The sequence below is a fragment of the Erithacus rubecula genome (assembly GCF_903797595.1).
Source record: "Erithacus rubecula genome assembly, chromosome: 1".
In the NCBI taxonomy this organism is placed as follows: domain Eukaryota; kingdom Metazoa; phylum Chordata; class Aves; order Passeriformes; family Muscicapidae; genus Erithacus; species Erithacus rubecula.
Genome location: NC_136658.1, coordinates 91,110,465 through 91,124,830, shown reverse-complemented (window position 1 = coordinate 91,124,830; position 14,366 = coordinate 91,110,465). Strand labels below are relative to the sequence as shown.

Sequence of the window (14,366 nt, the reverse complement as noted above, 5' to 3'; positions counted from 1 at the left end):
GCATTGGGCATAGCAGCATAACTCAGAGACTGATGGCCCTGGCAGTGCCCCTGGGAAATGAAAATTAGAGCTGGTAATGATTTGTCCTTCAGAAATTGTGCTCAAATTGCATGTCCTAGAGAAAATGTTAGTAGAAATTTTGGTCTATCACAAGTAATATATATGTGGTATTTTTCTGGCCTCTCGTGTTCTGGTCTTTCAACAGTTTTGTAGTAAGAGTGATAAAATGAAGTAGATGAAGAATTCCAGGAGTTTTGAGAGAATAAAATATCTTTCAAATTATTTTCCATGTCTGAGTCCTGACTGAAAAAAAGACCTGCTAGTCCACTTTATATAATTTTGATATATAGATATGTGTTCATCCTACCAAATATAAGGTATCTTTATCAGTTTCCTATAACAAGGAATTTTTTACATGTGGAATGTTTTACCTATGGAATTGTTTGTGCTTTTGAGTTGAGCAATGGGTAAAAAGGAAGTCCTTAATTTCTTTTGGCAGGTAGAAGAATGTTGATGTGTGTTTATTTCTGCACTAGTAATGGTCACCATGTACATGGAGTGACTTGTATTTCATAAAAATTATATAGAATTATTGTATGAATTGCCTTATATTTAAAAATAAAAGTTGGAGAGTGCAAGCAGATAATGTCACATAATTATAACACTATGTAGGCCAAAAGCTGACTTAAGAGATTGTATCAAGTTTTTTTTTATTTTCTTTTCGTTTTCCATTGTTCTGTTTGTCAGACATAGAAAAAAGATTTGGAAACCAAAGGTTTGTATCTGATTTTGACGCTCACGCTTGATTTGAACTAATTATTTATTACATTCATTGGAATTTCTGAATTAGATGAAGGTGAATTAGGTTGTCATACAGAAAAGAAGTCATGTCTGTGAAAAATACTGTATAGTTGTCATCTTATAGAAAAAAGAGAGTATCCAATACAGAAAAAAAAAGTAATGAATGGTTCCTGCGGGAGTGCAAATAGGCTTAAAAAGAATATTCTGTTTATTTAGGGCAGAAAGTATCCTCAACCTAGCACTTAAATGTGATACTCTTCCTGAAATCAGAAGTATTTGGGCTGTGGTTTGGTTTGGAAGCATATAGAGAAGAAGAAACGTTTGTTTTGCGGCATAACCTCTGACAAGGCTTCAGGTTTAGATCTCTAAACTTATATATCTTTGGAAACACGTAACTAACCATGATGTCTAAAGTTCATGAAACGTTTGTGGGCCTTGGCATGGAAGTAGTGTGTGAATATAATTTTTGGTTTATTTATTTATTTTTTATTTTAGGCTTATGCCAACATAAATTTGTCTGTTGATTTGAATTGCTTGTTTTCTCTTGGCCGCAGGCTGACAGAGTGGGCTGGACTTCACTGAAAGGAGCCATTTCACTGGGGCAGTGGAATACCTGGATCCCTCACTACTTGTCAGGAAGTGCTGTGCGCTGCCAGGATTAATTCAACACTGAAGTCTGGGATGGGCCTTAGGGGCAAACACTCCCTTGTTTCTTCTGACATTGGGATTTGTCTACAGCCAGTCAGCTGAGGCACCTACCACACGTCAGCTTTTGTTTTTTTGTTGTCTGAACAAAGATACATTTTCCCTCAGTTCATCTCCTTTTGACTACTTTTTTGTTAGCTTTCATTTTCCTTGACTGATTAATTTCTCCTGGCTTTGCAAAAAAGAGCCCTGCTGATGTTGATTTAAATAATGTCGAAACCAATGGGACTCCTATGGCTGCCTTTGATCTTCACACCAGTGTGTGTCATGTTGAATTCTAACTTCCTCCTGTGGATAACTGCACTGGCTATAAGATTTACTCTCATCGATGGCCAAGCACAATACCCAGTTGTTACTACGAATTATGGCAAAATACGTGGTTTAAGAACACCTTTGCCTAATGAGATCCTTGGTCCAGTGGAGCAGTACCTGGGTGTTCCTTATGCTTCTCCTCCGACTGGAGAAAGGCGATTTCAGCCCCCAGAGCCACCATCGTCTTGGACGGGTGTCCGCAACGCCACACAGTTTGCTGCTGTCTGCCCACAGTACCTGGATGAGAGGTCACTGCTCAACGATATGCTGCCAGTCTGGTTTACAGCTAATCTGGATACTGTGGTGACATATGTTCAAGATCAAAATGAAGACTGTCTGTATTTGAATATCTATGTGCCCACAGAGGATGGTAAGTACCCTGAGACCCACACTGCAGTGTGCTCACCAGTTCTGCATATGAGGAGTGTCCAGCTCTTCAAAGCATCTTGCTGAGTATCATCCATGCTTTATCTGTGGAAATGGGTAATGCCTCTGAACATGCATTATTAGTAATACTATGTAGATGGAATATACTTCCATGGATTCTGTCTTATGTTTCAGTGCAACACCAACCTGCAGTTTGATTGTGAGTGGTGGCCAGGGTATGTCAGCCAATCTTAAATTTACACTTTAAATACAGCTGAGAATCATTAACAAGAGAGGAAAGGGGAAATAATCATTAACCTGAAGTAGTATCGTTATTTTTCCATGCATGAATGATACAAATATACTGTTACATTCTAATTTTTAAAGGAGAATTTTCCTATTTTTTGTCTTTATTTTATTATGAAATTTCTGAGCCTACTGTTTCCTTTGCTTGATTTTAATAGACAACAGAAAATTTTTATGGTTATTCAGTCAGCTAGGGCGTTTTTTAGGATTTTTGTCTGTGAAACTTTTCAGGCCAGCTTGTTTTTTCCATTCACTAAATTTAAAATGAAGTCAAAGTGATTTATTATGCAGATTTGAACAGGTGGTTTTAAATTTTCATTTGCTTTGTGCAATATTTTCTTAAAGGACTACTTTAAACCACTTTCTATAGACAAAAAGGATGAACACAATTGGCAATACAGAACTCTTTGAACATTTATATGATCTCAATCTTAATAATTGTAGCTGTATGGCATGATAAATATATCTTTGGTTGTTTTGAATAGCCTTGCTTCCTACAAGCAAGAAAACCTGTTTTCATCAGGCTCCAAACAAGCTAAGTCTATTATATCACAAGGAAATAAAAGTACCACTAGCACTTATATTTAATATTCTACTAAAAACTAATGCCTTCTGCTAATTAGAATGCAGTTACAGATGCATAACATGACAGATTTCTCCCAGATATGCAAATCCCTTCAGTTTTTGCTGAGGGTTTGATTTACACAACCAAGGCATTGTTATTTCTCAGTAACCATACTCTAAATATGCAAATTTTCTACTTTGATTATTATAATCCTTTTGCCTTGATTGGATTCTTTGCTCAGAATTTCCAAGCTGTCTGCCAGCAATAAACATACCACCTTCTTTTCCTGTTCTCATCAGCTGAAGCAAAAGCTTGAAAGCTAAAAATAAAGGGGTAAGGTTTGGGAATACTGGGAGCTTTGCAAACGTAAATACTACCAAGGCTCTTAAAGGAAAAGTGCTGTGAAAGGAAAGCTGTGTTTATGGGGCTCTGTGTGCACGAGGGTGTGTGCATGTTTGTGTGTGTGTGTGTGCCCATGGATAGACAAAGGAGCAGGTCTTTGCAACTCACTTCTTTCCCCCTTCCAGTCCCATTGGACTCCTTACTCCTTTGATAATGACATAGATTTTTTTTCCCCCAAAATTTTCTTATGGTCTGGTTTTTATCCTTCATCTTTTAATTAGTCACTGGGGTAAGCTTGCCCTGAGAAACCATTCTGGGTTACATTTTATTTGTTCTCACTGAAGGAATATCAGCTCTGCTAACTCGGTCTTATTTTAGAATCCAGTTTTAATAAATAATACATTTCTCCAATCTAATAATAAGAAGCTTCATTTATTAATTAGGGAATACAGAAAATTAGGCATGGGAAAATATATATGAATGTCTAGGAAAAGAATACTTGATACCAAATGAAAAATAATAAAATATTGTTGGCTGAATGACTAGCAATCTATAACACATGTTGCTATAATAACTAATGACATTTGCTCTTAGATTTATAGTAGAAAGGACTGATAAATTTAATTTTCATTCTGTAGACATTTTGTCCACTTACTTTTGCAAAAAGCATGGTTTGCTCTTCCTGGTTTTAGATTTTCTTTACACTAAATAGCATGTAAATGGTATCTATTTGCTTTTATATCTCCTGTTGAAAATATAAACACATGCATAAAAATATGTAGCTGAATAATGAGGAAATAAGGTCTGTGTTAGTGATGAGATGAAGGTAAGGTTGCTCCTATACAATATGACAAGGATTTTAAAAATATTCCATTGGGAAGCAAGAAGCTAAAGAATGAATAAATTAAGTACACAATGCTTTAACTGCATGCTTTATATCTTATCACTAGTAAATAAAACTCAGTGGCTTTTTTTGGTGAGAGATATATGCACTCTTCTGACCATAAAGATGCTTAAGGGGAGCTACCTACAAATCACTTGCTCTTAGGTAGTGTGTCTCCAGATCACTCCAAACAGTCTTAAATAGTAGTCCATACAATCTGATTAAAGATTTTATGCTTCATTAAATGAGTCCTAGTTGGTAAAAATAATCTACGTTGTTATGGAAACAGACCATGAAATTAGCTTTTGAAGCAATATTTCAAAGTGAGTGATTTGGAGTTAAATTCACATTTTGTATTTTTTCTTCAGTACAGATTGATTTAAAAGAGCTTTGAAATTGCTTTCTAGAAGAAAAGGTGGCTGCAATAATCCAAACCTAATAAATGCCCTGATTGTGAAATTTACTCTGAATCATTTTTTGCACTTTTTTTAAACTTTGGTGAAAATAATAGAACAACTAATGAATTAACTGCAGTCATTTGCAGTGCTTATTTAAAATTAATTCTATTGAATAACTAATCAAAATGAAACTCAGGTTTGAGTATTTTTTTCATTGTTTTGTTTTGTTGCAGTTTTTTTGTTTGTTTGTTTGTTTGTTTGTTTAGTATATAGCATGACCCATTTCTTATTTTTGTGGTTTGGCCAAAGGGAACCAAATGTTGATCATATCTTTCAATAAAGGGTTGTCAAATAAATGCACATATCCCTCCATCTGATTTCAGAATTGCTTCACTGGAATCCTTCTGTGACAAACTAATGGAAAAAAAGAGTAGAACACAGTCACTTTAACTAGGTAGATAAGTTTAGTTAGTTATAATAAAATTATTTGAAATGTTATTGCTTTTTTCTGAAGTACCACGAAATTAAATAACATATAAATCTATAGTTCCTTAAGATAGTTTGAGCTTCTAGGTTAAGAAATTAAAATAACCTGTTACACAATCTATGTCTGTATTAATCCTAGCCTTTCTTTAGACCCATAAGATTCTGGATTTCAAATGTCACATAGCAGGAGAATCCTGTAGCATTCCCATGTTAAAATGTCCTTACGAAGCAAAAAACTATCTTCCCTTTTAGGGGCTGTCTTTTTTTCATTTTGGGTGAAAATATTATTTATCATAGAAGTCAATACACATACCTAGCAGAATATTACTGCAATTCTGTCCATGTAGATTTTTATTCTTTTACTGTTATTCACTGGACAAAAATTGTTTTTAGATGTTCCTTTCCTTACAGTAATGTTTCTATTTTAGAGTATTTAAGGTAGCTGTAGAATTTTACTGTTTGTTTTCTTTTGCCTTTGGAAAGATAAAAAAATTGCAACCATTGTGATCCATTGTGATTTTTTAAAATTTTTTGGTCATAAGTATGAATAATAATACAATTATTTTGAAGACACACAATACAAGCAATAAAGATAAAATCTAACAGAATTGTTTTATTTTATATGTCTAGCCTATAGTAATAATAAATTACTCAGAACTGAAGCAAATAAAATATATAATGAAGCTATCATTTTATCCAGTTGCTTTCTAAACATTTAGTTTGATCTTCAGTGTTATTTGTGTGGGTGTCTATTTTCTAGGCTGCTTTTTCGGTTACTATGAACTGTAATTTTCCACAAGAATACTTGAATGTCAGTTTTGAGGAGGTCATCTAGGGAAATGATATTGAGGACAGTGTGTTTATTATAACTTCAGTCTGAATATGGATTTATCTACAGTGGAAATGCTAGATTGAAGAGGACACAGACTGTTAATCGGCTGTGCTTAATCCCTGGCCTTTATCATTTGAATCTGTGGATTCTGAAGGAGATTGCTAACTCCTATCATAACTGGGGAAAAAAGTATAAGAAGAAAAATACCAGAAAAGATCCTTATTTTTTATTCATTTCATTATAAACTTCAACATTTTCTTAAAAGCAAAACAAGATTTAAAAATACCAAATCAACACAGCAAAACAAGAAAGAACAAAACCCAACAAGTCTTCTTATATTTATATAAAACCTGCTATGTTCAGACCAAAAGAGAAAATAATAAAGATTACTTTTTGTTGTCTTTGCTTGATCAATAGTACACATGTATACTTTTTACTTATTTTAGCTTATGGATAGAGTGGACATTTTACTCAACAGTGGAGCTCCTTATCCACTATGTATCTGTTACAAATTAACTAATGAAGTATTTCACATCTTCAGGGGTTTGCTCTTGTTTATTGTTTGTGAGCTCTTGTTTCATTTACTTCAGAATAAATACAGGTGAAGTGACAACAAAAGGTAGGAGACTATGACACTTATTAAGCCTGGATGAGTAGGTGATAGTTTTTCATTAGCTCATGGGAACTCAGACTCAGGGTTAGTGGTATATTTCACTGTGGACTATCAGGAAGAAAAAAGTCTTGTGCAAAAGCAAAGAGATAAGCAATGTTCCTTCTCTGGGTGGTGACTGACAAAATATACCTGCATCCCTTGTTTCTGTGTCTATTTGACTAAAGACTAACAAAATGAAAAATTTAAGTGAAGCTGATCAAGAAGACAAGCCTCAGATTGTCCCTTTTGCATATTATGATGTGTCAAATGTAGGCTTAATATATATTTTCAGCTTTCTTGTCATTGGTGTTGAATTACAACGTCTTTAACTCGGAAAAAGTGTTTTTTTCAAAATTATCCTAATAAAATAAATTTGATAAAAATTGGTGAGTTTTTAGTAGTGTAAAGATTAGTCTCTTCATTTTGGTGGCATAGAATGAAAAAGTAAGCTAATCAGTGGTCTCTGTTACTATGAGAACCAAGGGGTCATACATAAAAAGTGTCATAGTGAGCAAGATAGATGCAATATTTGCAATATTATTTTTGTTGAATTATTATGAGGTGGTGCTAATAATAGTAGTAACTTGTCATTTCCAAATAAACTTAATTTTCTATACAATAGATTCTTCTAAGCTGTATGTAGTTTTAGGTTTCAGTAAGTGTATATCAGACATTTTTCAGGTAATCTTGAAATTTTGATTTTCCTATTATCTCTTCACTACTTCTGTAAATGTAAATAGCTACTTAAGAAATAAAAGATTTGTCTATATAGCTTTAAGGAATTAGGAATCCCATATCTCCTGTCTATATGTTTACAGTTTTTATTGTTCCTCATAATCTTTACTACATATTTTTAAAAGTCAGTTACTGTAAATTGCATAGGAACATAGAGTTTTACTTATGTTTTCTTAAGTATTTTTAAAAGCAAACTAAATACATTTATTTACTTCTAGAAATATTTTAAATCTGTTTTAAATCGTACTTTGGACTTCTGTAATAATAATGTTTAAACAGTTTCATATTGCAAATAATGTTCCTCTGAAAAAAACCCAGGGACATAAAAAACCTCTTGTTTTCAGTTTCAGTTTCATAGGTTTTGTCGGTGACTGGTTCTTTTTAACCCCCACCCATTCAGTCAATTGTTTTCTACTTTGGAAAACTAAAATTTAATTATTCAAATGTTACTATGTAAATGTATTTCAGCTTATAAAAACACATATAAAAATTACACATATCCTTTTGTAAAACATATCCTTTTGTAAAACAATTGTGTTGCTTTCCAGAGTGAGAGGGATTGATAATAGATAATAATTACAATACAAAATTACTATGTTCGAATTATTGCATACAGTACCAGTTGAACATAAGCATATACTTTTTAGCATCAGAGAGAAAATTGCTCTCCATTGTGAAAGATAAACTCCCTGTTGTGTCAGACTGCCTCAAGCCAATTCTTTCACCGTTAGGGTCCAATATAACCCCTCCTCCTAATCCAGAAATATTGTGGCATCTGTGGGAAAGAAGGAGGCATATGTCTGACTGTTCTCTGCCTACCAGGATAAAGCTGTGGGTAATCCAGGCCCTTATTTTACATTCTTGCTTTTAACAGTCCCAAATACCTTCTGACACCGAAGAACAGGACTCTAATCTAGATGAAATAAAGTTCTTAAATCCTTAGAGATAAATTCAGATTTAGTTGCTAATTTCAAAATGCTGTCCTTTCCCCCAGGAGCTGCCCATTCCACAGGCACTTTACAGGATTGCACCCAAATGGCCTTCTCAGGAACTGATATGCAGTGAAGCCTAGCAAGAAGACTCAGCATTCAATATGACTTTAGTTAATCCCAATAGGATTTTTGGCACTATTTCCTAGAGTCTCAGCATTACCTCGTATTGAAAAACCTGCTAGAATTGAGGGAATGTTCTTTAAAACACGATGAATTAGCATTTCTTATGCAAAGGCAAGTTAATGTTATCCTTTTAGTTAAAGAACAGTGCCTTTGGAATTGTAGGGGCTGTGACATTTGGCACAGTGACACACAAGAAAGTCTTTAGTCATGTGGGTCATGAGACAGATCAGATTTTACTTAATTTTGTCCAGTTGCTCCCACTTGTCTATTCAGGGTGCTTTTTGTTTTGGTTTGGATTTTTCCTGTATGTTTCCTTGGGGTTTCTTTTGTGTTTTGTTTGGGGATTTTGTTACTCTTTCTTGTTTTTAGATGCATCTTTCCTCTTTTCTCCTGCAAAGCACGTCTTTGTATGCTGCTGCTGTTCTCTGTGTGTCTTTCTTTCTGTCAAAACACGAATCACTGTGATACCTGCTAGCACTGAGGCAGTGCCTCTGTCCTAGAGCACTGCAGTGGGTCCTTGGCAGGTTTCTGAGTGGTGAGCAGTGCAGAATGTGTGCAGTCAGATTTCCTGTTAAGGCTTTGTGATCTCTTTGGTCTTCCTTCAGGTATTTTTTGCATTGGTCTCAAAGCTATTTGTACCTCTTCATTCAAATTTGGTTCAGTTTCCTTTAATTTGCACATTAATTGTAGGTTCAAACAAAACTGACACTTGCTGAATAGCTCAGCTGAATCACAAGGCTCATAAATCAGTCACATCTGTGAAAATATTTCAAGGAATTGTACCACATCAGTGCGATAGTCATAGGTAGTTTGTCAACTGGGAAAATTTACAAGTCTTTTCTGCAAAATAAATTAACAAAAGTTTGAAGTAAAGTTAATGCTCATTATTTCCTCCTCAGGATTCCTGAAAAAAAAAATTGGATAAATCAAACAAAGACAAACATTTCCCCTGAACATGAGAGCTTTTTGTACAGTACTTTGGTTTGCTATCATTTTTAGAGGAAGAGAATATTTCCGCCTTCATTCAGAGCTTCTTGCTTACAATTCCAGATAAAATTCTCAGAATGGCATATAATCAATTACATATGCTTACATTTTAGGATAGTATTAGTTGAATGTATTAGTTGTAATCCAAATAGAACAAAGGAAAAAAAGGAAAAAACCCAAAGTTAATGATAGCGAATTTAATTTGTGTTTGTGATACTATCATCTGAAGGAATATGGATGAATTTATGTTATTAGGTTTTAAGGCGTTTTTAAATCTGGACCTTGCTCTTGGTACCCAAAGAGACAAACAATAAGAAATAATAATTATGAAACCGTGAAAATGAACTAATGCTTATAGCTATCTGGTACTGATGTGTTAAAAATCCATTATAACAGAAGGAAAATTTTTCTTTTACAGTTTTTGCTGTAGGCAAACTTTGAGTGAAGAATAAATTTACTGCGAAGCTAAGCCAAATTCCTACACTATATATATAGGAAATTTTAATTACAAGTAGATTTCTGGTGCCTCATTCCAAAATGCTTATAATTGCTGGGTTGATGTTAAATAGATTTTTCATTGACAGGGTGTGACGTTTAATCTAATGGAGGGAAATTGCTTTGTGCAGATTCAAATGACTATTCAATTAGTCACTGGTAATGTTTACAAGCCATCATAGCTGGAAATCATGGATACATTGTCTGTTTTATTAAATATGCAGTAGGACAAATGAAAACCCAATCCAAATATATATACTTTGTCCTCTTTCAAATAAATTGGTATTAAATTATCTTTTATGTAGAATTTTTAGGGCAGCCAGGAAATTAAAAAAATCATTCTGCATTTGTAATAGTGCCCCCATGTCAGTGCTTTTCATGCTTGATTCAGACACCAGAGGGAGCACAAGTTTCCAGCAAACTCATTTTTTTCTGTCCCTGGGAATCACTGAGAGAGACACAAATCATGCTGGTGAATGCAGTAGTAAAACATGCAAACACATGCTGGTTTTTACTTTCTAAACACATAGGAAAGGAACAGATTCCACCTTTCCCAAGCTGAATGTTAATAAAGTTGACCGTATTGATTCTGGTGTTGTGGACTGATGAATTTATACAAGTGTTAGAACTTTTCCAGACAAAATATGCACTCACATTGACAAATTTGCAGAAAACAAATATTTTTATTGTAAAATAATATTTTTTTTGGTGATAAGCATACTGGAAATGCACCAGTTTTTAATTGAGTTGTAGTTGCAAGGCATTCAATGGCTGATCAGATTCCAAAGTAGAGAACTTGATCTGTTTGGTTGTGGTGAGTTAGTACAAACATTCCTGCTTAAAAATGTATTGATTTGGTCCTTCCATTTCAAAACCAAAATATAAAGAAAGAATTTTTTTTGTCAATGAATGCCATTGTCTTTCCATCTTCTGATTTGTAGTTATACAGCTCAATCAAGTAAAGTGTCAAATGTATTTTGCCTCCTTCTATTTCACTGAGACAGAAATGTTAAGCATATTGAAGTTTCATTCTAATTTGAAGCATCTTTCAAGTCATTGCTATCGCTTTGTTGGAAGTAACAATATAACTAAGCTATATTATGTCATGCAAAATGCCAAATTACATAAATGCTGGTGGGCTTCCCCTCCAAAATACCTTGCTTTCAGATTCATAAGGTATCTGATTGGAGAAGACTGTTATTTTATGGTGTTAAGGATTTGAGGTGCTTTTCTCATCTACCTAAACCATAGACCTTATTCTTCAGGGATTAGATGCAATAGACTGAGTTGCAATTGATGTCTAGAGTGGGTCCTTTTGGATAAAATCAGATTTTTACTGTGGTGGTGCATAAAACCATCCCTATGGCTTAACTGCTATGCCTTCTCATTGTCAGTTATCTGAAATTATACCTAAGTCAAAGAAAATGACACAGACATTGTGCAAAAGGAGCAGCCCCATATGACAAACTCTCAGTGGGAATACTTTAGTGAAAACAAATTGAAGAAATAACTGAATTCAAATAAATGCAGTAATGTAAACTTAAAGCGTAGGATAAATTTCTAAAGGTCATACTGTACAGTGTATTTAATTTCTTTATTTTCATTCTCACAGGGTTATCCATAATGCCTTCGGTATTATTCCCAGAATTAAACTGTAGTAGATGGATTAAATGGGTATATTTGTTATTCTTAACTGTGTCCATTTTCACAATAAACTGTTGAGAGATGTTCAAGCTTTATTTCTTCTCTATCTATATTTCATAATCCCTTGTAACCACTTCTTCTTACCTACTTTGGCCACTATCATTTTATAAATTAATCCCTTTGCTCACTGTACAAAGTAATACTATACAGTCAGTGTAAACTCTGTTTCTATTTCCAAAAATGGTGTTTTGTGGTTATTCTTCCTTATCTATTTCTTTATCAAAGTCACACGCAAGAAGCAGCAGTAGGTGAGAAAACAGCAGCTATGATTCTTAAATAATATTAGGAAGGGTAGCTATGTATGTGTTAGATATGCTGTGGAATGTAAAAGGATTAAGCAAAGAGAAAAAGCCTGATTCTCTTTCATGTATTAGTTCTTCTGTACTGGTCTCCTTCAGTGGGCTGCTCTGCTATGCTTGCCAAGCTGCATTTGGCCTATAGGATAGTACATGAGGCTCCTAGTGCACCCTGCTGTAGTAAATTGGGGTTTGCTTTAATTTACTTGTTGTTGTTTACTGTTTTAATTTTTCATTTTTAGCTGAACAGTTCTTCCTTGAATTTTAGTTGTCATCATGAAGTAGTCACCCCACACCCCATGTATAAATATACCCAGAAGGTATTTCAGATATTGGAAGAATCAAGGGAAAGGATGATATTCAGATACTGATTTTTGAGGGTTTTCTTAAGTGTCTGTTCTTTAAATGCCTACAGTTTTTATAAAAGGGCCTGAGCATCTAGGAGGGTCGTGAAAGTTTTCCATCATGTACCACTTAACCTGCTTTAGTTCAAGTAGTAATTTTCAGATTTTAACACCTTTTAAGGTGTGGCCTGTAATGCTTAATATTTTTTATTTAACCTTAAATAAACAAAGAATTTAATAAGTAATTATAAGTTTAGAAAGTATCAGCAGGTATCACTTTTAAAAAATATTGTGAAATTAGTACTTTATTCCATTTTTTGGGTGTTACTTCTAGATTTGTTGCTTCATAATATTGTATCAAACTTCTAAATGCAGGATACTGTACCATGCTTATTTTTCATGTCTAATACAGTAAATCAAAATGGCTTAGTATTGGGATTTTTAACTTGATTGTTTCAGATTCCAATACATAGCTTTTGCACTTGATTATCTATATTCATGTTTTTTTCTTGTTGTGAGCTTTTTCCTATTTTGTCTCAACACAAATGATAAGATAGACACCATTAATGCCTAAAACCAGTTATAAAACAGTTATTTCTGCATTATAAGTGGATCTAGTTTAAGCATTTTTTCCTTCATGATGGACTAAGCGAAGGTATTATTTGATTTTAGCATAAGTAACTTTAATCTTTTTTTCTGTTTTGTGAATTTTCCTTTGTTTCTTTTGTAAGCCTAAATTGTAACTACAAACATCTACTGCTTCACCTACCAATTTCTCCATTTCTTGTATAGATTTATTACAAGGCTTTTAGTTTAAATCAGATGTGAAGTAAAATTGCCTGGACTTTTGTTCTATTTTTTTTTTCTTTTTTAATAAATTACCAAAACCACTGTATTGCTTAGATACACTGGCACTGAGGCATTTTGAGGTCTAATAAAGTGAGACATGAGATCAATCATCTGTTGCCTTTTTGCCTTGCATTTCCATTTAGAAAATGAGTATCACAGATTTTTTTTCTCTGATGAGGATTAGAAACCACTGCAAGAAGGCAATGCCTCTGGTGACAAAAGCCTCAAGTTACTTCCCATATATTTTTAACCTAAAAGGCTGTATTCCTTTTTTCTCTGTGTTCATAGATTTTTTAGGATCTGTCTTAATCCTCTTGCTGATCCATTTACTGGCAGCACTTCTCATATCATTGCATTTTATTGTAATGTCCAAGCAAAACTCTGAAAGGTCTAAAGGGCAATAGATTTGGGAACCATTGTACCCTGATGAATTTAAATAATTGGGTAAAGAGATTTAAAACTAAGGTATCTAGAAACTGATGTGACTCATGTACTGATAGAAGATTGAAGCCTTGCTGTGAAAGTGTGCATTTAATTCCTTTCTCTCAATATTTACAGAGTAGTCAAAAAGGAGGCAGCAGATAGAGTTTTTCTCAGAGTTAAAAGGAAATAAGATTTATGCCAAGAGATCCCAAAGCATTTAAATACTGAAAGATGGGGAAAACTTTGTGACTAGGTAAAGTATATGAGCTCTCAGTGTAATCTGTTTAAACTCAGAAGGGGTCAAATAAATTTCTCAGGAATGAAAAAAGGTTGTTGCTAATACATGATGCAGAGTTAATAGGTTTCTCATAGAGTTTACTGAAAGCAAGAAGTCAGAAGTGGGTTTTGGAAGAAAGCATGCTGTTTGCAGATGAAACAAATGGCTTGGCATGTTTCTGTGAGTCCTTTAATTTTCTTCTTTATCTCTCAACTAATAGAGAAATTACTCTTGAATACAGTATTAAGTGTTTGCTCTAGCAAATCTGCCAGATGGCTGTGATCTAGCTGGCATAACCCTCATAGACCATTCTGAAATGAAAACGTTGCATGACCTATAAGTCCCCTCCAGAGAATGGACCCAATGGAATATTCTTTTGCACTGATTCCATGTTGGGAACCCCAGATGCATTTTTTATGCACAGAACTTGTTTAGTGCCATTTTCAATCAGCTAAGATTATTTAGATCAAGGAACCTTGCCCATATTGACTTT

General features: G+C 34.0%; 1 protein-coding gene across 5 annotated transcripts in view; it reads left to right on the top strand.

Moving 5' to 3' along the window:
- The window catches only part of NLGN4X (neuroligin 4 X-linked), a 165,458-nt gene that overhangs the window by 49,515 nt on the left and 101,577 nt on the right, over nt 1-14,366 (top strand). For all 5 annotated transcript variants that reach the window (XM_079323631.1, XM_079323628.1, XM_079323630.1 and 2 more), the window contains exon 3: nt 1,356-2,188. In XM_079323631.1, coding sequence (XP_079179757.1) covers nt 1,717-2,188 — 472 coding nt within the window. In that variant the 5' untranslated portion in view covers nt 1,356-1,716. The remainder of the gene's footprint in view (nt 1-1,355; nt 2,189-14,366) is intronic.